General features: G+C 40.3%; 1 protein-coding gene across 5 annotated transcripts in view; it reads right to left on the bottom strand.

Annotated features, from left to right (window-relative positions):
- Positions 1-24,664, bottom strand: part of ralgapa2 (Ral GTPase activating protein catalytic subunit alpha 2) — an 88,689-nt gene that overhangs the window by 50,652 nt on the left and 13,373 nt on the right. For 3 of the 5 annotated variants that reach the window (XM_035674610.1, XM_035674611.1, XM_035674613.1), the window contains exons 2-21: positions 20,319-20,429; positions 19,873-19,922; positions 11,978-12,035; positions 10,499-10,542; positions 10,162-10,342; positions 9,872-9,987; positions 9,184-9,322; positions 8,366-8,574; positions 7,487-7,732; positions 7,046-7,228; positions 6,427-6,561; positions 6,124-6,272; positions 5,899-6,010; positions 5,350-5,587; positions 4,198-4,377; positions 2,363-2,509; positions 1,819-1,941; positions 987-1,072; positions 794-884; positions 367-540 (exon numbers count right to left, since the gene is read on the bottom strand). In XM_035674610.1, the coding sequence (XP_035530503.1) occupies positions 367-540; positions 794-884; positions 987-1,072; positions 1,819-1,941; positions 2,363-2,509; positions 4,198-4,377; positions 5,350-5,587; positions 5,899-6,010; positions 6,124-6,272; positions 6,427-6,561; positions 7,046-7,228; positions 7,487-7,732; positions 8,366-8,574; positions 9,184-9,322; positions 9,872-9,987; positions 10,162-10,342; positions 10,499-10,542; positions 11,978-12,035; positions 19,873-19,922; positions 20,319-20,429 (2,772 nt within the window). The remainder of the gene's footprint in view (positions 1-366; positions 541-793; positions 885-986; positions 1,073-1,818; positions 1,942-2,362; positions 2,510-4,197; positions 4,378-5,349; positions 5,588-5,898; positions 6,011-6,123; positions 6,273-6,426; positions 6,562-7,045; positions 7,229-7,486; positions 7,733-8,365; positions 8,575-9,183; positions 9,323-9,871; positions 9,988-10,161; positions 10,343-10,498; positions 10,543-11,977; positions 12,036-19,872; positions 19,923-20,318; positions 20,430-24,664) is intronic. The other 2 variants (XM_035674612.1, XM_035674614.1) reach the window with 1 other exon arrangement.

Genomic DNA, 24,664 nt, shown 5'->3' with positions numbered 1-24,664 from the left:
ACACCTCAAATGAACCTGCAGAACTGCTGAACTCCTTCAACTAAGTTTTCCACTGTGCTGAATGTTTATAAAGGATTGTACTGTGAGATTTGTTTTTGTTTAAATTAGACAATATTGTAAAATTATTTAACTGACAGAAAAGTCAGGGAAAAGACAGTATCTACATTTACCATTGGCCAACTCCCTCTAACTGTCCCCAATAGCTTCTATATTGCATCTTCTTTGTCTGCTAGGCAAAGAACTAAGAGTTTGTTTTTTTCTAATTCATTGATTGTACTACATTGTAAAATACATCTAGACATCTAAAATAAATACAGGGTGAACTGTTTTAGGTGCTCAGGGTGAGTTCTTATTAGTTTCCAATACCTGCTAGAGCCTCATTATGGCTGAGCAGCAGACTCCCCTGGCTCTGGGGGTCGGTCGTCACATCCATGTGGGCTGACTGTGTGGACTGAGTATCAGCCTCCTCATCAAAGGCCTGCCAGGTAACCTCAGCTTCATTGAGGTAGCCGTTGGACGTCTCACTGCTTATACTTTCACCTAGGTGGATTGGGTGAATGAGGTGGATAAGTTTAATACAGAGAAGGATGAGATGGAAGGTACTGGCTATCTAAGGAAAAATATTAATTCATGTAAAGGCTTTATTTGATACTTCAGTGTTTGATTAAACTGATTAATTTTAAATTTAAAAACAGCAGTTTCTTCATGTGGATCACATAATGTACATTAAAACAAAGCTACACAGATATCCCAGTGATTATTATTTTAAAGAAATAATAAGTGATGCAATCACTTTTCTCTCTGAGCTTGGGTCTTGTGTAGTTTGTGTGTCCCTCAGCATTGCACTCTGTCTCAGCTGGACTGCTGCTCCGCCGGATGAGGATCTACAAGTACAGAAACAAACATTCAAAGAAGAGATACTTATATGGACAAATCTTACTTCATTATTTTGACATAATACTATAGTACAGGATGATTCCTCTCACCACTGGTGGCTCATTGCTCTCTCTCCTCCCCTCCGAGGTCCTGCTATCAGAGCCACAGGAAGTAGGGGAGTACTCTCTCTTCTGGGCTGAAGTGCAACAGGGGATATTATGATTACATATAAAAACAAAAATAAAATGAGTCTTGAGGGTAAAACAATAAATGCTTTTTTATGTCTTTGAGTTTAATTAGATAGGTAAAAATAATTTCTAGAGCACCTTTTTAAAATCTGGCCAGAAAATAGATGAAAATTAGTCTTCAAGGGTAACTCTGGCTCATTTACAATTCTTTTACTTCTGTTGATTTTTGAGCATTGCCCCTGTCATATAAACTAATGCAACAGATTAAAAAGAAAAATGCAACAAAATCCATCTAAGAATACACCCTGGTTCTTCAATCACCCTAATAAAGAAATGCAGAAATTCATATTAAATGTTGATGTCACATCTAAACAAAAAAAAAAAGTAGAATATTGTATCCTTGTATCCTGTATTCCTCAGATCCTAGACCCAAGTCTATTCCACCACCAGTAACTATGGCCTAAACACTTTTAATGTGACCCAATGTTAAAATAATAATAATAAATAAACAGAAAAGGCTTAACAAAGATATATTTACTGCAATTGTATTGAAATCCATTCAATTGTAAAGGGTGGAATTAACAAAATGGCAACTAGCAAATGGCCCTTTTCATCGAGTTACCTGATAACTTACATATAGCTCAGCTAAATCTCTTCTTAATACAATGGCACTAAAAGGCGAAGGGTGTAATTTCAGTCAGGATCAAAGGTGAAACATGAGGGGGATTAAAATCAAGTTTGTGTCTGTATATACCTGGTAAAGTGTCAGACATTTGTTGGGTGATGTCTGAGGTGCTGCTGCTACGTGGCAGAGGGCTATCTCCGCCTCCTAGCTCCTCCTCTCCCCCACATTCGGACAGCTGACACTCCTCCACATCTAACAGGAAGGGGAAAAGAAGATACATATTGTTAGGCAGAGCCAGATGATCAGCAGAAAGCTATAACACAAACCTTCAAATATAAACATGCCAAGATATACCATTTTTGTATTTTTAGGGATTTGAAGACACGGTATAGGTCAATATTTGACACATTTAGGGGAACATGACGAGAAATTAGGACATGCACACATGCAGTGTTGATGCAGACGTATTCTTGTTATATTATACTATTTCTACACATTGCAGGGCTGCCCTAAAGATTTTTACATTTTTCGATAACCACAAAACAGTCTTAAGTTCCTGTTAAAACATAAAATTGTCTTCCGGGCACCATATGAAAGATAGTGATAGATAGATGAAAAGGCAGGACGATGTCACATACACACAAACACATGCAGCTCTCAGAATACACTTTACCTGAGAGTCTGTGAGAGCAAGCAGAATTACCAGAAGAGATACCAGGCAAGAAAGAGCTCACAGTGTGGAGCAGCATAGGAACGCTTTTAGTAGTGGGCAATGCCTCGTATAGATGAACACAGTTGCTGATGGACTGGCTTCGCTTAGCTTCCATCAAGGAAAAAGAAAGAAGAGGAGGAAGAAGAAAGACAGTGGAAAGAGAAACGAGTTAAAGGGAAGAAGACAGTGTTCAATAATAGCAAAGTACAGAGCGCTATAAAAGTACTTCAATTAATAGAAACATTCCTGATCAGAATGCAGAGTAAATAGAGCACAGCAGAACCAGAGTTTGACCTGGATATGATCAATTCAGTGTTTGTTGAAATCTAATTTTGAGAGAAAAATGCCAGAAAAAGAATTTATTGTGTACAAGCCAAACCTACAACACTTTATCTAATTTCGTCTAAATGATATTATCTTATGACATTACAATTTAGACAAAAATCAGTAAAGGTATACCTGATAACCAGAGCTGGTTCAACTGGGTCTCTGTAGTTGTAAAGTCTTAATGAGTACCATAATGAAATATCCAGCCCTTTTCTCCATTATCAAGAGAAGATCTCAGAACAATATTAGTTTGTATTTGCATGCATGAGTACAGCCAAGTTTTGACAGTTGTCAATGCCGAGGCATTGCCATTGTATCTGAATAGCACTTCAGGCTTAATCTCAAAGAGAGCAATAAAAGAGGACAGTTCTATTCTCTGCTTTCAGCACACTTTAATTATGCCTTTCAGTGAGAAAGATACATCGTCTCCGCTACAGCCCACCACTGCTTCCCATTTATGCATATTAATGAGCATTAATTACACTCTTAATGAAACTATCAAAAACTGCCGTGCAATTGATGTGTGGGCCTTCTCTTGAGGAGTAGGGAGGAGGGCTGTCGGGCCTTTGAAGATCAATGTGGGAGAAATCCAATTAGGCCAAAGAAAGGGAAGGGAATTTGAAGCCGTAGTGTTTAATGTCCATCTTTGCTTGCATGCAGATACAAACAAACAGACTAAGAGAATAGGTGCATTAATATGCACACGAGACACATAATAGATGCGTCAGTACACACACAGGCACACACACGCACCCCTTCTAAGACTTCATCCTTCAGGCAGAAATACATCTGCTCCTAGCTCAACAAGCTCGTCATTTTAGTACATTGGTGGTAATTGGAGGGGCGGAAGGCCAGGAAACGAAAAGCGATCGTCTCTGTCTTTTATCCCCCACATTAAGATATTCTGTCTAGACAAAATTAAGACACGGAAGACAGGCACTGCAGCTAGTTACTACTCTACTGCCTTCCAGCTCAACTTATAATTAGCCTGCCATACTCCCATCAGATAAGGGGTGTTTGCGGTGTCTGAATTGAGCTAATGACAATGAGTGTCCAAAGCTGGCCTTTGACATGCCGTCGGGGGGATTGTGCTGTATGCCTGCAATCGAGCTGACATGGAAACATGTTGACATTGGCCAGTGACATGTGAGGGGAACAATGGTGGCCATCTGCTGGCCTCTTTGTCTTTGGTGCTGGGCCTTTCAACAACACCTGGGCTAGCATACACATGGACCTGTCTGAAGGCTTTCACACGCAGTCAATACGTCTGATAAACCCTGTGGTCTGAGGCTGTGCTCCAGAAGCTTATCAGCACTCTGTTGTTGACTCACACAAAGCCAGAAGATGAATACAGCATGGATATAGAATAGTACTTACACGCAGAGGCTCTAATTAAAGACACTATGTCATTTGATGGTATAGTAACATACAGCAACCATACTGTTACCACTATTATTACAGGTACTTACCAGAGGCCTTCTGTCGGACGTTGTTAAGGGCTTTCTCTACACCAGGAGCTCCTGACGTAGTGGCGGAGCGAATCCTCATGGGCTCCTGAATTCCTGGCCCGCCCTGTTCGCCTTGGTTCCTCCAACTTAGTGAAAAGGAACGTGCCACTGCTGCTGCCTTTTGGGAGTCCTGGATCACTCCTGACATGCAGAGAACAACACTTGCTCATTACTGAGGTGTCAGGGTACATGAATTATTAAATCAAATACATTTGATGGATTTAGCACCACCAACCTCCACTGACATGCAAGACAGTTCAGTGGCTTTAAGAGTACCTTAAAGGATAATTATGGGTATGGTATGTTAGGCTTTAAAAACTTGTCATTTGAATATAACACTGCACACACTGATGTAGTAGTTGTCAACATCAATGTGTAATTGCCCATTTCCTTAAATTAGCAAGTAGTGTGGGTATTAACAAGCATAAGCTCATTGTGAAGTGCACATTTAAAACTCTGATGTGTAGGATTTGAATATTTTTGACTTTGGTGACCACTAGTGGTAGTATCAAAAAACACACTCTAGCAGACAGGAGGGCCCATTGATGGATGGCAGGTGGGCAGTTTATATGTCAGAGGTGTTTTGTTTAGCAGACAGTAAAATACCCAAAAGGTATTTTAATTAACAATTACACGAAACAGGTAAAAATGCACATTTAGAAAGCTGGAAAAGATGATATTCAGCTTTTCTTTTTTTAAATGACAGAATCAATTAATTGATTATAAAATTGGCGTTTATTAATCTTCTGGTGGCTGATTAATCAATGGACTAAATGTCAGCACTAAAAATGCATGTCAACTTAGAAATTTAAAGACTTCACAAATGTTATTTTAACTCAGTTACTTTGGGTAGAGGTTTTGTAAAACTCAACATGAGGAATACAGTGCTTATAAAAGGTATTCTTCCCCCTTTGGACATCTCTTTTTTTGTTTTAGAACATTAAGTCACTGATTAACAGACATGACTTTTTAATGTCAAAATGAAGTCAAATGTAAGAAAAAATAAGGCTCAACTCTAAAGTAACCACCGCCAGAATTAAGTCAGTTTCAAACCTTTTTTACCCAAATTCTAGCGATCCCAATTCACATTTTTCCCCCTGTTCTCCCCCTCACCACGTCCTCTCTGCTTTTTCTCTTTCTGTTCGCTGAGTTTGTCCAGAGGCAGGTTGGCCATATCCAGGCCATAAACGGAGCGTGCCAGCACAGCCGTCAGTGAGTCCATGATGCTGGCCCACTCTGTCACCAGCTCCTCCCAGCAGGTAAGAGAGGACAGCACTGCCAGCAGCTCGTCCCATAGCTCCCGGGAGATAAATACACACAGGTTGGCTCGCACCCACGCCACAATGATGGTCTGAATGCAAGATGAGACAAGAAAAGCTAAATTAGCATGGACAGACAGGGTTACATCAATGAACCCCAGCCCCTGATAAGATGTGACAGCAGGATTCTCACACTGATACATCTAATTTGGTATAGTGTCTCTTTGTGTTTTTGTCAACTATCAATCCATCCAAGACACACTCTCAGTACTCAGTACATACAGGTTGCTGAGCAAAAATTGTGGTGGTTACTAAAAAAGCAAATAGAATTATGTACATTCAATTCTCTGTAATTACACTGTATTGGAGTTATAGAGTATTGAGAGTAGGTATGATGACATACCCTAAAAAGTATAGATGCTAAACTTTCAGCAAAGCTGTCTTTTCTTTGGTTTTCCTGTGGCCTCTTCATCACTGCCTCTGTGATCCTTAGCAGTACCTGCAGCATCTGCTCCCTGGAGAACACAGACAGTAAATAAACACAGTGTCAACAAAAAAAAAAAAAGGTAAAAGAAATGTTAGAACCATAAAGGAATAACTTCCATGTGTATTTGAATATGTCACTAACCATGTCTGTGTATTCATTGTGTGCTCCATGATCATGTGCCGGTAGATGCTGAGAACACCCTTGCACACCTCAACCTGGTTGTCCAGGAGTTTAGGTACATCCTGGCATGGCTCCAACATGAACACATTGGATGAGTTGGTCAGGAATACCTACACATATGAAGACAGAGTAAAGTTGAGCAAACAGCAAAATATAAAGACAAAGTAAGTAAGAAAACAGTAAAGACAGACAAGTATTGCAGATTCTAAGCACTAAATGCTGTGAACTCAGGATAAAAACACATCTCTGAACACAGAGACAGACCTGTAGCGTGGGCTGGATACCAGCCTTGACGTCCCTGTTCTGCTCCTCAGTGAGAAAGCCCCGACTGATGGCGCTGCTAAATGAGTAAGTCCTCCCCCAGCTGGACGACCGTCTGTGACCATGACTCTGTAACGTCTGGAAGGCAATTCAATTGTTCAGTAGACATAATCCAAGATATTAAGACTAACACTGACGTCATGATAGAAAAGAGTTAGTATGTTTATTAAGAATAAACATCCTATGGTCTTATCTTATCTACCACTTTATCTACATCTGTTTTGAGACCCCCATTGTGTGTGTTTCGGTTTATGATGTGATTTATAGGAGAGTATGTTTTGTAATCATATAATTTCAGCCAAACTGAAGTTAGGATTATACAGGCTTTAACAAATATATTTAAATATATATTTCTAATTGCTACAAATGTAAAACTCAACTTAGTCCTGAATAGAGATTAAATAAAAGCACTTAAAAAGTGTACTGTTGTGATGTGTGTCCTGATCAGTGTACAAATAAAATGTATTGGCTACACTTTTTACTCGACGAAAACCAATCAAAAGTATTTATGATTGATTTATATAATCTATTTTATTTGGTATTTCTGTATCAGAGGTTGCACCTGTGCATGCATGCTGTTAGTCTCTGAGCTGAGTGTCTGTTCAGAGCTGTCATCCACTTCATCTCTCTGTGTAGGTGTGTCAGGCTCTGTCATGAAGTTGGGCTTCTCCTGCAGGATCCACTTCCTATAAACTTTGATCACCTTCCTGGTTGCTGATGCCTCGCAGGAGGGCAGCAGGAAGGCCTTAAGAGGGAAAAAATAGACTTTTTAATTTAATTTATTACAGTGTTATGAATGGTTTTAAAATGTAGCCTTGTAATAAGAAAGACCTTTAAGTTATGCTAACATACGGCCAGCAGAGGGCAACATAGTACATAGTATCAGAGCGTCAGCACCGTTTGTATTCTAATCATGACCCAAAATGAAAACTATACAATACCTGCAATGTAATTAATCTTTACAACGTAAAATGAAGAAATATTGCTTGGTCATTCACTGTACCTGGTGGAAGACCTCGTTGACAAAATTCACATTGTCCCTGGTGGACAGCAGGATGGCATGCACCATGTCATAGACATAGCGGTGCTCCTCCTCAATGCTACACAAACTGGAATCGCTGGGCCGTCGATCTGACAGCGTGCTGCTGTTGGAGTGGCTCTTCTCAGGCTCCCCCGCTGGCCCGTTCGTATCCCCATCTGATGTCTTATCCTTCTCCTTCTCCTGGCTGCTACTGCCTGCAGTGACAGTCTGGGCACCACAGAGACACAAAGAGAAATGTGAGTCTCTTAGTATGCTATAGGGCTGCCTCCGCACAGTTAAATAATTGGTCGCTACAGTCTTATTGACTAGAAATTCCTTATCTTTATGGCCAGTTTTATGGACAATGAGCTACTGTATTTGTCATTACTGTCAAATGATTTTCACCTGCGTGTAATCATAATAACATTCATTTTGCATTAATTTTGCATTCACTTCCCATGATTACTGTCACTTTATTTACTGTCATGTAAAGACAAAAAATAAATCCCACTATATAATTTTAAACACTTATGTGTAAAGATAAATAACAAATATATTTGCACTGCGGAACATCCATGAGTGAAGTATTTTTTTGATCTGTTATTCTACAGGTTTGCTACTGTCATGACATACATTCACTATGACACATTTCACTGCAAAAAATGTGAGCAACATGTAATGTGTACAATGGTAATTTAAAGGATTAATTATTAATATGTGTGAATATTTTCTCAAAAACATGTGTCTTTATACAGATACAAGTGCACAGGGGCTTTGCTGCATACATACATAATAACAGCCTACCTCCTTTATTCTCAATGGCAGTATGAGAAATCAACACAATGGAACTGTCCTGCTCACCTGGATGAGTTTGGGAATGACCTCAGTGCCGTTCTTGGCGCTCTGCACTGCAGCAGCACTGCTGACATACTTCTTCTCCAGGAAAAAGGTGACCAGCCAGGTGATGAAGGCCACACGGGGTGCCAGGTACTGGTCCCTGGTGCAGAAGGTGCTCTCATTGTTCCGCGTCACTGGCACATACAAGGGTTTTGGTCTGTGGTGGGGGAGGTCTAATTGAGCAATGCAGTGGTAGGAAGAGTAAAGGATGGTGACAGAGGGAGGGTTTTAAAATAAGGACAAAAAGAGAAGAGGAAAAGAGAAAAGAGAGAGATATATTAAATGTCAGCTCCTGCTGTGGAAGGTGTTCAGTTTTTCCAGCTGAATCAAAATTTGCTCACTCAACCACTAAACTTTGACATTGAACAAAATATTATTTATAATATTGATATTATATTCACAGCAGCACACGAGACATCATTCTTTCTTGTAAACAGATTTGTTTTTGTAGTTACTACTTGACCTAAATAGTTACTGCATTTTTTAAAACTCACATTTTAATTATGAGCAGTTTTATAAATGAAAGCCTCCACTCAGCACTTGAATTCAAGGAGCTGAGGGTATACTATAAATTAACATTATAGGATTAGCAAAGTAACTTGAAAAGGGTAGCTTGCTGTACTTCAAAAGCTCCTACCTGTAGTATAAAGTATACCGACTTTGCCATCACACCTTTGGCAAAGTCACTTATTTTGTGCAGAGCCCAGGCTGTATGAATCAAATTTAGGCTTCAGTATGAAGGCAAATATACTGTATATCTTATATGATATATGTCAGCTTACCTAATAAAGGCTTGTAGAGATTTGTAAGCTTAGTGAAGGAGGGGAATAGATGTGGAAGGTAGTACTTCTTGAAAAGGGTGAACAGAAACCTGAAGCCTGTGTCCTGGTTCTCTTTGTTCTTCCATTCTAAACTGGATGCCTGGCAGACAGAGCACAAAGGCAGACAAGGTCAGGCTACATGAAGAGGAGATGGTTCCAGCATAGCTCAGATAGTGACAGTATATTGTTTGCAACACAATAGTTTGAAGGTTTCTCTAACAAAAAGTCTATAGAAGGAAATGTTTTGAGCTAGGTTAAGAATAACAGACTAACTTTATACACTTAACAACTGACTGTGTACTTAAGTTTTCCATCGTATTGTTGTACAAGACAGGGATTACCAAACGAAGCACTCACACCAACAAACCATGGCCATGACAACACATACACTGTGTAACCAAAATATACATGGGTGGGATATTTTCCATACACAGGTGAGGAATTTTATATTTACTAAGACTGCTCCTAAGAGGGTACTAACTAACAAACTGTTATAAATTATGGATTAAATCATTTCAATTGTATCAACTGGTCTAAAACTAGCGAGGACAAGAGAATAAAGCATTCAAAAGTGACATCAAACAAAAAAAAGCATAATATGGAAAAATGGCTTTGTAGTTTTTTCCTAGCATTAGCATATAGTTATTACCTGGATGACCAAGTACTTGAGCAGGGTTTCGAGGATGTAACAGGTCTGGTCATCTGCAACCTTTTCTCCGACCACAGCCGGAACAAGTGGGGTAATCTCCTCAGGCACCACCTTGGCTGCTCAGATCGACAAATATAAAGGCCGTAAGTTAAATTTAGGCAAAAGAATTCTCCCCTAAAAACCTACACAATCCGATATCAGTTTAGTATGTTTTTCACAACACAGGCTCTATGAATGTCTCAGAATCCATGTCTTTATAAATTCACACATGCAGAGACATGAATATTCACCATCAGGCGGGTTGGAGAAGGGGTTGTAAATGATGGTGTCAAGGGTGCAGGGCCCTCTGGAGGAGGGCACAGCAGGGAATCCTGGCACCAGACAGGCAAAGATAAGGAACTGCTCCTCAGCACAGTTGTCCCTCAGGGCCTGCAGCCACAGCAGGAAGAGACGGATCCCCTCACAGCGGATCTAGACAGGAGGAGATTGACACATTAAAAGAGGCTAACTCTAATCATCTTTAAAGCTAAATGTGACTTTAACAGTTTTATTGGCAATATAGTGTATCACGTGGCTGGAAGATAGTGATTTGTTTCTATATTTTGTGCCAATGAAAACAGCACTTACCTTGAATGAATTTCCAGTGTGTAAAAGCTTTTTCAGAATAGAACCTGGAAGAACGAAAAAAAGCGCAATTGTCAAAAACTTTTGTTTTAAGGTCCCTACGCCACAAGTATAAAACGGCACAAAGCTGACAGGGAGGGGCCTGCTTTTCATCTCCACTGAGACAAAGTGACCTTGATGGGTGGTTCTGACAAAATAGTGGGGAGAGTGGCGAGGCTTCAGATTTTCCTGATGAAAATTAACATCAGTTGGCAGCGACATGCATTTGTGAAGGCAATCTGGTTCCACTGTAATCAAATGAGACATTGCTCTGATTGCTAAATACCTTGGGCGGAAGAGGTCTCTTTCTGTGTGTGTGTGTGTTACATACATACTCTTGACAGCCTGCATACAGCACTGTTCTTATGAAGTCCTTGTGGGATGTGAGAAAGATTCTGGCTAGTTCTTATACTAGTTCTTAACTGTGTTATTCGACCCAGACATATTTCAGTGGTAGCCATGAAGAATTTGGTGAGTTCTTTTCTAAGTGTCTTTCTCTGGCACTTTTATTATTCTCTTCTCATCAGGTTAAATCAATAATGTTTCTATGTTGGACACATAAAGGTGTAAAGAAATCCTTTCACGTGTTTTGGGATCAGGACTGAAGGAATTAGAAGCAGACAGAGGATGATAAAAGGTGTAAGGATTTTCTTCAGCTTTTGATGGTCTGTGTCAAATGTCCCAGAGCGGTAAAAATCCTTTCAGCAATGCTACTGAACATAGAATGTGATAAAAAATTATGCGAAAGAAAAAGTTATCTTTGGAATTCAATTAAAACTCTGGTATGGTGAAAAGCTCTCCAGCTACCACCACACGTTCTACAAAGAAGTACATAGTCACAGCACAGCATCTTGACCAGTGACACATGAACTGATGAGTGTCGAAGAAAATTCTATGCGAGTCCAGGAAAAGGCCAAGAGGCAGACTTAAACCTGTGAGGATTTGTTGTCCAATGACTGACAAAAAAGGTGAATTTGTCTGGGGCATCCAAAGCCAGATGAGTCTTGATATTTGGAATTACAAGCCAGAGGGGAAGGCCAATCTGCAACAGTGATCTAGACCTGGACTCCTGCTGCCAACGGCTGACAAACAACAGTTATAATTGGGGTTATCGCTTCCTGCAAGGATTTTCTTTTTTTTGTGTGGGACTGAAATCATGCCAGCATAATTCAATTACTTATTTGCATTTCAAATGAAGTGCTCATTTGCATTTCCCATTTACATCCCCTTCTAAGACTAATTATTTTCTCTTCATTTTGGAAGGCTTAGCATGGTTGTGGTGACATTTTTTCTCCAAAAGTGTATTTTAAAGGTTACAGAAGCATAGGGAGGGAAGACATATACACAGTATGTAACTACCTGTCAGGTGTAACATAGAGACAAAGCTTAGCATTCAAGGTAGTGCAAGTATTTCATACGGTGAAAACTGTTACCAATACATACCTATACTGTGAAACTGCCATCGGTTGTAGATTTTCTCAGGCAGATGTTGTAGAATTTTCTGATGAAAAAAAAAGAAGGAAAAAGTTATGATTAGGTTTAGTAAGTGGTTATTTGGTACATTTCAGTAATAGCAATAGCATAATAGTTGCATTAGGTTACCCAGTAGGGCCCCTTTCCTCCACTAAACTGAGTACTGGCAAGCTCCAGGCTTTACTTAAGTGATGTTAAGCTTTCTTATTTTAGAGCTGAAACAATTATTCAATTAGTCGATCAACAGAAGATGAATTAATTGTATGCAAAAATGGAAAACATCCATCTGTTGCAGGTTGTTTTAATATTTACATAGAGATGTTTTTGTAATAGGCAGCTTTTTGCTCCTCCTCTACAACATGCAAATGTCATTGTGGACACGCCTCCTCATGATAGAGCACACCTGTGTCTTTTCTATATAATGTCTGATGAGCTGTTTTGTCCTTCAATATCATGTGTCATGTCGAACTGTTGGTAAATCATTAAAACAGTTTTTTTGCATTGTGCGTTTTGTTTTTATTATTGTTTCATGATAGTAAATTTCAATATATATGGGTTTTGGGCTGTTGGTCGGACAAAGCTAGACATTTGAGGATGCCATGAATCAAGAAAATAATTGGTAGATTAAACAGTAATGGAAACATGTGTTAATTGCAGCCTATTATCTTTATTTGATCGTAAAATAAAAGATGGTGGACAACTGACTTTGTTTTGCAGAGTGGCACAGTTTTGAAAAAGGCGTATACACTTAAGGAATGCAGTGTCCTTGCCCTTTCCCTCCACTTGGCCTAGCATGTCTGCAGATCCCTCTGACACAGGACAGCACTGCGAAATGTCATCACCTCCCCAACAACCGCTTTACAACTCAATTAGAGCGCCCTAACCTTTCAGCAGCCTATCATTATTCTTGAATGCAGCGACAGGTTAACTGGGTCCCTCTGGAGGGATGAAAAAAAGGCCAGGGGGGCGGCAGATGTGTGCGCGCGTGCATGCATGGCTAGTTAATAATCAGTGCACTGTGAACAACTGATGCCCCAATGGCTCACTTCTCATCAAATCCTAATCACTGACCCAATAAGACTTCATGATTGCAATGTAGAGGTCAAGTCTATCCTTTACTGCTTTACGTATGCAGCTCTGACCCACTCAACCAGACAACCAACTCTGGCCAGCATGATAAATAGGTCATCTGCCCTGGAGAGTGAGAGAACAAGCAAGAGAAGGATACAGAGGATGCGGGAAAATGTGCATGAAAGAACTACAAAGATTAAGTCCACTTCTGCCACAGATGTAAAGTCAAAAATATGAGTGTGAGCGAAAACTTCAGAGACTATAGAGCATTATGTTATGGCAAGGGAGAAAATTGAAGCTGCTTATAAGCCATACAGCTAAGGCTGTAGATAAAATGATTTAATCATAACCTGAAGTAGATGAACTATGAGTGGATACAAATGTTAGGTTGCTATATAAAAAGACATTTCACATTTTCAAATTATACCCAACAAAAGTTTGTGTCATTTTTACATAATAAAATTATTAGTTGGCTTGTTTCTATTGTTGTAGACAACCGACCAATCACTTTCTGTTGTAAAAACCTCCTATTACCACATTAGAATTGCTCTGAAAGATGGCATATGATTTGACCTGTGCTGTCCACATTATGCAAGCTGTGGTGGTCCAGACTCATCTCATGCTTTAAGTGTCTCAGTTTGTCAACAACTTCCTTCTTCCATTGTCATCCTCCATCTTTAACTTTCCCTTCTTGTCCTCTGAGACTAAATCCCTGTCATTATCAGTGACAGCGGAGATACTGAAAGACATACATCACTTAAAGGGGGTGCTGGATAACTATCTGTGCTGTTCCATTTCTCTCTGATCCACAGACGTGATGGTATGCGTGTACAGGCGTGTGGCTGCACCTCACTATTGATCCCGCATGGGATTATTACATCTCAGTACAGGCTCTGTACTGGCCTCCTTCACTCTGTCTCCTTGGGGCAGCAGACGCATTATGCTAGGCGGTAACACAGCAGGGTAGCCTGCTTAAGCCTTTCCCTGTGTGTGTGTGTGTGTGTGCGCGAGCAGACACAATAACACTGTCATTCTCTCTCCTTACAGAGCACCAGGATGGGAGAGTGGGAATGAGATGGAGAAGCTAGCTCAGAAAGACTCCCTGTGGAGCTGGAATGGCGGGCGCAACAATGAGGAATTTACTGGCTGATATGAGGCGAATGCCAAGTCTGCTGGACTGAGGGTTGGTGGAGTTACTCTAATCTGCAGCCATACTCCAGCATAACGATGGGGGCATTACTATGGTACAACTACTGCCTTAACACATTTACATGATCCGCACTTAGATTTCCAGTCCCAGGGCCTGAACATGGCACAGAATACACTTCTCCAAGAGGTGGTGTACAAGGGCTTTTTGACAGCAGCTACAGACATGCGGAGGAAATGTAGTCGTTTACATATTGTTCAGGTTGATACAACTTGGAGAACAATGAAATCTCAAGAGAGACAAAGCAGTAACCTAACATACAGCAAACCTTCTTACACAAGATGTACACACAGGCATCAGAATATGAGCGGTATGTCAATCACAAAACTCACAAAAAGCTCGTACGACACAGTAAATAGTGTAGTAGGGAATAATGTGAAATAAAGTTAATGAGTATTATCTTTGCGTTACAGCATAACATATTTTGGCCTACAAAGACAATGAAACCATAATGTTAAAATCACTTGTAGGCCTCATGTACAGAGCGAGAAAAACGTCAGTTACACACCTGCTTTGTTTAAAATGCTTTGGAAGGTTAATGTAAACAGTGTAGACCAAACCAGACTGCTTATTTACATGCTAACCAAATTTCGTAGCTTGCCCTGATTATTTGTTGGTAAAAGGTCTTGGTAAATTTAAGATGTCATTTCTCATATGACCTGAAAATATAATATCATTTGAAGCAGGTATTTATTAAAAAGAGTATTATTTTCGAATCAACCACCAAAATAGCTTATCTATGAACAAATGACAAAGATGTTTTCATTCTCCTCTGTAGCCAGTGGGTGGCAGCAGCAGAGTGCAATCCAACTCCTTCTTAGGTCTCCAACTGCCAGTTAACTCAGCTGCCAGGTTTTCCTCTTTGCTTTAAGTGAAAGCCAAGTTGCAGCAGGCTTCCTCTAAGACCATTTTTATATTATTTTCATGATTAAGCATGAATAGTTTAGGACAAAGGAAGAAAGCTACATTACATGTTTTACATGTTAACAAAGTGAAAATATAGTTATCTATAAAATGTGCAGCAGAACTTTAAAGCAGCACATATTTGAAGGCTAAACATAAGAGCAGGTTAAAACATAGCCTCAGACATCTGCATTCATTTATTCAGCTTGTCCCATGTGCAGACTGAAGCTACACTTAGTAAATTTGCATTTATGCATTAACTAATAACCCCTGCTGGTGAACTATCAGTCATATCTCAGACTGCATAAAGAGGAAGGAGCGAGCGAGGAAAAGAAATCACTTAGCTAAATGGCCCTGGGTTAATTTTTCAGCAACATATTAGCCAACATGTAAAGGAGAGTATGAGTGATTCAACCTAAGATGTACATCAAGAGGAATATGATGTCATTACACCAGACAGAACAAAACTGTTGATTGTGTTCATGACACAGAGTGACACTGTTATTAATTACCAACTTACTAATTACTGACCATTCATTCATTCATTCATTCATTACATACACAGCGCTTAACTGGTGCATTTCAGTGTGGCATTTAAATGAACAAGTCATAATCAATCCTTTGTTTGCCATGAGCTATGGCAGGTGAACAATAATATGCCTCATTCCTCCTTAATTGGTCTTCGTTTGTGAATGTTAAGGTTCTAGTTTAACTGGGCAAATGTAATTGTTTGGAATGAAATAGCAACATCTTGCTTTAGGCGATCTTTTTTCCCCCATGTCTGTATTCCTCTGCTTAGTGCTTATGTTCTGTTTTGGTTTCTGAGGATAACTGTTCTGTCATTCAGACCAGGACAACCCTTAGATTTCAATCTCAAGTGACCCTTTCTGGTTATATGAAGGTAAATCAGTCAAAAGCTTCTCGTCTTCTACAAACAACAATTGATGCAGCTGAGCTGAATTAAATTCACCCATATGCATCAAAAATAAGTTTTACTAGATATAATAAGCATAATTACCCATTTAAGGCAACACAAAAAGTCAAATCTAGATGAAGGGCTTCTACAGAGAGGATGATATGGGGAATTCAGAATGCTGAGTCAGGTCCGGATGACAGACTACGGGTCATGGTTGAGGTCACATCCTGGACAGAAAGTGGATACGCACAGACTTCCCTCTGAGTTTTGTTGGTCCCAGAGCTGTCCCTTAACCTGTCCCACAACCTCAGTGGCACCAGGATTGAACCGCTTTCAGACAGTAAGCGGTCAACTACAGTCATACGGGAGTAACAAACTGGAGTCCCTTAAGGCCTGAGAATATGGTCTTGTGACAGGTCTCGCCTGGTTTCATTCCTTGAATTACACAAACACACTCTGTATAATTGGTGTCCGTCTACAACATTTTTTCTGTATCTTTCTCCCTACGTACTTACATTTGCTTGCAAATTATCTGTGCAGTTGCCAGATGCAACACGAGAGAGTGATTAGAAAGAAGACATCTAGACTCTAATACAATATTAGACAACACTGTCTCACACAATTGCTTAGAACTGATTCTCTAAAACTATCTTAGTAAACACATGAATACTTATCATTACACACCTAAAAAAAATAAATAAATTATCATGGAAACTGAACCATGCACTCCCCCTCAAGGACTCCCACTTCAGTCACAGACTGTGGCTCTCTCAGAACCGTCATAGGCCTCTGGGGTCCGTCTTTTTACTTTTACCCATCTCACGCTCAAATTCTGAGCATGGCCTTTCTACACAGATTTACAGCTACACAATATTCTTTCCATTCTCTATGATTTTTTGAGGGGGTGGGGGGTTCCCTTTATTAGATAGATAGATCCCCTACTAGATAGACAGGAAAGGGGGTAGAGGGAGAGAGGGGGACGACACGCAGCAAAGGGCCACAGGTCAGACTCAAACCTGTGGCCGCTGCAGCAAGGACTCAGCCTTCATACATGGGGCGCCAGCTACCAGGTGAGCTATCCGGGCGCCACAACATTATCATAGTTTGAGGAGTATGCAGCACCTTGAAAACTTTTCCATATTGTTTTCACTGGCCTTGTTGTTAAGTTTGTTTGAATGTTCCTTTGTCTTCACAAGCTATTATCAGGGTATTGACTAACAAGCAGTTCCATCTACTAGTGTTTAACTTACACTCTGTACACCTTGATTACACACAGGTCTCCACTAAACTCATTATGCAATTTCTACAAAAACAGTTAGTAAGCACCAGTGATGATTTGGGGGTGAGTGAGAGCCGAACCTCTAATAAAAATTAAAAAAAACAAGGACCTTTTTTGTGATGATACTAACAGTTCAATACTAAATTAAAGGTTACAAAAGGTTCAGAGTGAATATGTTGGTCAACTCTGGTTTTATGTGTAAGGAGCTAGGAGCTAGGACCTAAGCCTACAGTACAACAATATTAGGACAATATGTGATATAGATGATTAGGAGAGACATTCTCACAGAGATCAAGTTTCTCATCTCTGTCAGCTCTGGTGCAGCATCGTATGCTGTCATGGTCGCTCCCTTCATGGCAGCAGACACAAAGAGATCCTGGAAGGGAATGGCGATGGCTGCTGGGGGCGGTGGGGGTGGGGTGTTCCAGCAGAGTTTAGGGGGAGGGACAAAAGATTACCCCCTCTAGATATCCATTACTCAAACGGGCTCAGTGTCGGGGATCCTACTCCCCCACAGCTACCCACGGAAAAAGGGGTCACATACCTCATCATGACAGCAAAGTAATCCCCACATAGCGAGCTCAAAGCAAACACACACACATTGGAGACATGCACTGTATAGGTCAGCCAAATTTGAATGCAAAGAGGGACTCAGGTGATGGAGAGTGAGAAGGACTATATTTCCCATGTGCCTGGAGAGTAACGGGGATATAACTGTGGCTTTCCAGGGAAATTCTCACACAGAATAAGCAGGGCAGCAATATTGAGCTGTGTTGTTCTTCTTAACCTGTCGGTCGGCATTACAGTGTGTTGCAAAGTACAAAATGGCTTTTGTCCCAGCCATTATCCATTCATAGCTTACTCTACACACCACTCTGAGGCTGTTTGAACAAGGGCTACTAGGGCTTATGTTTTGGTTGGTTGACTAAAACAAATGATACACATTTACAACAAACACCATCCTGTCCTGAGAAATTGGGTTTATGATAAAAATGACAATTTCAATTCAGCATAGGCTATGCATGGCTGTGCTTGTTGGATACACAATTCCCTTGCCTCGAAATAATGTATTAGTTAATCTTTTACCGCATTTGTCATGTCCCTGTGTTACATAATATAACCTCTGGGATAACATGATAAATATTAGTAGTGCATGTTTGTGAGGACAAATGTATCCATTGATATATTCACAATCACATTTGCCTAATATAATATGCCTTAAAGAGAAAGTCTGCAGAGTGAAGCGGAGCTCAGGATCAAAGCGACCCTGTATCTGTCCTGTACACAGCACTCAAAGCAAGCTTATCTTCTCAGTGCATGGGTAAAAGCACACGTCGTCACAGGAAGGGGCTAAAAGGGGACAAATGAGGGTTAAGCTGCTTTCAATGTTAGTTCTTTTTGAAAAGATGACTCCATAAATATGTAGTAGGCATGAATCCAGGCTTTATTTACAGGTTAGATGACTGGATGTGTGCGGACGGGCAAGCAGGGAGGGAGTGAAGAAAACTGGAGGGAAATGTAGTCAATTAGTTTCTTAAACAGATTAGGAGCTCCAGTGGTAATGAAAAAAAGAAAATATTGCCAACCTGAATGAGCAGACTAACAAGATACTTATAAGCACTAAAATGTAATAATACGTACATAAATCATCACCCAGACAGAACCAAAAAGATGTAATGTGATAACATAAAAATGGAATCCAAGTTGTACAAGACATGCCTTACCAGCAGGAATCCATATTAGGATTAGGAATTCATAGATAAAGACAGACAACAGCACTGTCTGGCCTGATGCTACAGTGATAAACAAATGAATTGGTCAGTGGGCCTCAATCCAAAGTTACACTTAAATCCCCCTAACAATGTTCCTCTCTATGTCAGACATAATGCAAGGAACACTCCTGCACAGTGGTCCCAGGTGAGCAGGAAAACTAGGACAAGGCATACTGTATAAAGAGGGACAAGCAGACTGCCCTCCATTTTTTTTTTCATCTGCTGCCATCCTTACAGCCCTGCCCTGAGCAAATGTAACTGGAGAGCTGACTGTTTGTATTGGAAACTGGAGCTGCCTTAGCAGTCAGGTGGGAGAACAAGGTAAGGGACTTTAACCTGCATGTGCAACATAAGAGTGTTCAGAAAAACAGAGGGAGGAGCCATAGAGGCAACAATGCGTTGCACGCGCACGGACACAAGACATACCTCCCCTGATTTGCATGCACACCTAGGTTTTAAAAACAAGACATGAACTGAAAGCTCTCCCACAACCTATCACAGGCTGGAAAAGGTTTGAGGAAAGGCTTTTTACGAACAATTTCCAATTGATTTCTAGGCTATCTGAGGCAAACTCAGGAAGTAGACAGGGATGCAGTATGGCACCATGGAAACAATGGTCCCACCCCAGAGTTGAGCAGTAAACAGGTTGAGGCTGTAGCAGCTATCGGTGGAAATCAGACATATAGACAGCAACACAGAAAAAAACAAATCACTTACTTCAAAAATAAAGAGGATAGAGTCCAGCTCCTCCCTTTGAGATTTGTTCCCTGAAACACAAGGAAAGTACTTTTAAACACATAGCTGGGAGCTATACTGCATTAGCCTCATCTATAATGTAACAATAATAAAGGCCATTTCGTGAACACTTATTCAGAAGGAACTTGTGTTACCATGAGAGCATACTCCCACTGGGACTTAATCTCCCTACCTCCAATGGTGTGGAAGTTAGACTCAACATATAGAGTTATACTGGAAACTGAAGAAATTGCCTCTCTATGGGCTTATGTTCATTGCTCTGTAAGTGTGGTGCAGAGGGAGATAAGCCTTCAACACTTACCATAGAGAGCAGGTAGAGGGTTAATTATTGAACCACAATTGAGGGTGAGGGTCAACTAGTGAGTGCTGGGTTCACAAACAAGGAAAAAAACAGAGCTTGTACTCACCTTTCTGTTTTAAATTGCTTTCCAGTGTAATGAAATTTTCATAGAAGATAAAATAAATCTGAGAACAGTTGCTCTCGAAGAACGGCTTCAGTTCACTCTTGTCAATGATATCTGTGGAAAGAAGAGGGAACACTGTCAGTGACATAGTGAATGAAGATTATACCTTGCTGTTAAAGGTCCAGTGTGTAACATTTAGAAGGGTCTATTGACAGAAATAGAATGTAATATTTGTACGCATGTTCACCTGAATATAGCAAACCTTATGTTTTTGTTACCTAAGAATGAGCCTTTTATAACTACAGATGCCTTTGGAACAGAAAGTAACTGTTGCCAGAACTTCAAACAAACAAACAAACTGCCAGTAGAAATCTTTTTTAGCGTTATTTAATTCAACAGTGACAATGTCCAACTTCACTGTTGCACAGATACTGTCCACTTGTTTCGCAATTTGCAGACCGTTTTTTACATCAAAGCAAATTGCTCCACTTCCTTACCCTGCGTAACTTCACCCACCTCTCTCACCTGCAATCATTAGTGGAATGATGTGTTGAGAAACAACCTTGCCTCCCAATCTGATCTTTCAGAGTTAAGTGCAGGGATTTCTAAAACATCCCTTCTCTACTGATGTTGTGATTGAGTACAAATGATTCCTATTAAATGTATACTGTTTGAGCTGAAAAGAGAAGCATAATTTAAGTAGTTCATGTACAAAGACACACATCTTTGAAAGGGAACTCACATCAACGTGCTACTGAACGTCCGTTCAACTCTCGTATTGAGATTATTCGGCTCTCTGCGGCAGACCTATACACTGCTCCACAATATGTTGATTACCAAAGACTAGAGGAGTGCGTTACATTCCCAGGATTTCTACTTCTACACTTTAAGCGAAAGCCAAAGCACAACTGAAAACGCACTCACTAAATATATGCTGGTGTTCTAGCCTGCAGGACGATACCCATTTTCCTCATAAAGGTTTTCAGTCACCATTTAGGATGGTTCGTTTCTCATCTCAGCTTGGATGAGTTTGGGGATTATCTTTGGTCTGGATCAAGGCCAGGCTGAGTTACACTGATGGCCACACAAGCTCAGGCTGCAATAGTTAATGAGGGAAATAGGGGCTACATGTGTACAGTCACAAACAGACTGGCGCTGACAAAATCCCAAATTCTTCATGTAATGAACCCCTATCATTTGCCGTACTTATACAACAGTGGTAATGAGATAGGCCTGGTCTGAATAATCAAATATAGGCCAGGAGGAGTCCTGGCACAATAACAGCAATTAAGGTTCACCTTCTGTTGCGATTCTCCCTCTACCACATGGCAAATTGGAAGACTCCCAGAAGCAGTCCAGCTCACAGGGAGTGCTGGAATTATGTAGTGTATGACAAAGACTCAAATGATTTATATGAGATAAAAGCAACGATAATGAAGATGCAGGATGGTAAGATCAAATAAAAGGCATGACTGCCTTTAGTTTTCAGCCTCGACATAGTAAAAACTAGCAGGGCTTCAACTGATGGCCGACTGGCTCTTTTAAAAAGGTGTAATACAAAACTAGAAGCTGGATCCAGATGTGGTTTAAAAGCGGTAAACAAAATTGTTTTGTAACACTCGCAGGTAACCAGAAACTAGGGCTGGGTAATGTTAAGAACCTCAGGATTCGAGCAGGTTTTCGATGCTATTGCTTCTTATTAGGGCATCAGAATTCGGAGCTTCGATTCGCATTAATGCCGAAACTTCGATTATTTAGATTTAAAGGTGAAAGTGAACGGTACGAGCTCTACCAAGATAGTCATGAATAATACATCGCTAGTACTTAATCATCACTCCAGAACTTACACAAATAATTCGGGTACCGCTAGTGCATACTTTCTGAACGCGTGTGTGTGGAAACTAGATCGGATAAGTTCGTTTGCTTTTAAGAAGGCTAGACGGGACCAGGCTGACGTGGTCGATGCAATGATTAATATTGGTGCGTGTGAATGAAAAGCTTATTGGTTTTCGGGAGTATACGCGGTCAAGAGGGTGTAAGGATGCTCATTTTTCGTGACTAATTTGGTAGGAAAATACCCAAGCCCATAACTTTTTAAAACCCGTTTTCCTCCCGAACATCTGTACCGGTCTCCGTTGCTCTAGGTCCTTACATATAAATCATTCCATTTTGCCACCAGACGTCGTTATCTTCCTGATGCGGCAGAAGTTTTTGGCGGGAAAAAATTTGTCTAGAAGTGCAGGAGTACATTATTTGGAGGTTGGCATCTGTTTCAATCCAGCCAGGAGAATCATTCAACACGGCGAGGGGTTGACACGCATGAGTGTCTGCTATGTGTCGGGCTTAAGAAAGATGGTACATGTTTTGCCAAATGGCTCAAAAAAAAGTCAATCCGTGTTTGTGTTCATTGCGTAGTTTTTTCATGAACTAGTTTTGTACCTTAGTTTCTGAGAGAGCACCTGGCCACAGCTTACACACTGTCTTAATTTGCCACTTGTCACATATATGTGAATCGCCGTAGCCATCATCCTGGGCGAAAAGCATCCCTCTAGCTCTTTATAACAAGATCTGCAAGGAGGCGCTGTTTTCGCCACTAGGCTGCGCTTGCCACATGCTTTCCTGTGTCTCGGGCGCGATGTTGAACTTGCTGTGGTGATAGAAGCTGCGAGTGGATATAGGTGCTGGCCACGGTATAGGTCTTTGGAAGAGAACTTGCCCCACAGGCCCAAAAACTGGTGAAGAGGGAGAGCTTGATCCTGAGATTCAGAGGAGATTTTATTTTAAGCAAGTGAAGACCATGGACAGGAAATATTGCTTTTTCATTTTGTATTATGACATTTTAGGATGGAAGAGAAGACACCACAATTTTCCTGCTTTGTTTGCGCAGATGCAACCTTTTTGAAAGCACAAAAGTAAGGCCAAAATTAAAAAAAATATGTCAAATATTGCCAAGCAAAAAGTATCCAAGCCGTTTGCATTGATGAATCGAAGTATTTTTAACGCCCTACCCAGAAAATTAATTCTACAACTTTTTTGTAGAACATTAAATGTTATACACGGAATCAAGATCTCACTATATCCCTCTAACAAGTGAAGAACAGACACCATAAATCCAAATATCCTCTCGTTTCATACTTCCTTGTCTGGCCACACCCAAGAGATAAACCACCATGCAATGCTTGAACTTCAATCCGGGTCGGTCCATCTGTGCATCTTTTCTGAAAGGACAGAAGGGTGGAAACACTGATCTTTTGTTGAGCGCACAATTAAATGCTCCTTGGCTCCTGGCATTTAAAGTCTAATCACATCTGTCTCCGAGTTTCATGCCTATTTAAGGAAAGTACAGACATACGCACCGGTGCAACACCACATTTTGAGTTTTTTAATGAAAAAAGAGCCTTTTGCCATCTTCTCCAACTACTGCTATACTTTTTTTTTTTTTATTTGGGTTTTTTTCCACTTGTACACTATTCAGTATTTTGGGATACAACTTTTAACTTGGTCAGTGACTTTAATTTAATTTTGTTTTCCTCTATTGCGGTTGACCTTATGTTTTGTGTTTGTTTCTCTTTCTACTTATGCCATACATTTTTCGCTCTCTTTTTCTTTTTTTTTTTTTTTTTTTTTTTCCAAAAAACAGAAGAGGAGAGAAACGCAAAACACACGCACTAAGAGTGTAAATAATAGCCTTTCCTCACCAACACCCACCTCCTCCTGACACAAGACTGCACTGGCACACCGAGATGCTGTGGACGTAGGATGTATGTCAACAAACATTGAACATATTAAAAAATTTTTTTTTTTTTTTTTTTTATTTTTTTTTTTCTGTTATTATAATTTTTTATAAACATTTTAGGTTTTTTTTTGATGTGGTTTTCAATAGCAATAATGTTGTATATTATTTGTTCAAAAGTTCTGATTATAATCTTTTTCTCTGGCGGTGGTGGCAGGGGGGGAGGAGAGGAAGGGAGCAGGAGGGGGGGGGGGGGGTGTGGGGTGGGTTGGTTGTGGGGTTGGGGGGTGGGGGTGGTGGGGGGGTTGGTTTTAAGAAGAAAAGAAAAGGAGGGGGGAGGGTTTGGGGGAACTTATCAGAGGAAAACCTGAAAAACTAAAAAAACAGACACATAGCCAAGCTAGCATACCAAAAAAAAATTTTTTTGTTTTTTGTCTAACACTGTGACCCGCTTTTGGCCTGATAAATGATGACTAAAGCCATGGGCATGCTATTTCCGGTCGTTATTTAATTTTTTTATTTGGAAATATTTAATCCCAGGTGGTTTTTAAGGTTTGTGTTTATTTTGTTTATGATTTGTTGGTTCAATATATATAAGCAATGTATCTGTCCATTT

This window comes from Morone saxatilis, unplaced genomic scaffold (assembly GCF_004916995.1).
Source record: "Morone saxatilis isolate NCDOM2014 unplaced genomic scaffold, NCSU_SB_2.0 Contig3, whole genome shotgun sequence".
In the NCBI taxonomy this organism is placed as follows: Eukaryota; Metazoa; Chordata; class Actinopteri; family Moronidae; genus Morone; species Morone saxatilis.
This window is presented reverse-complemented; position numbering and strand designations above follow the sequence as displayed.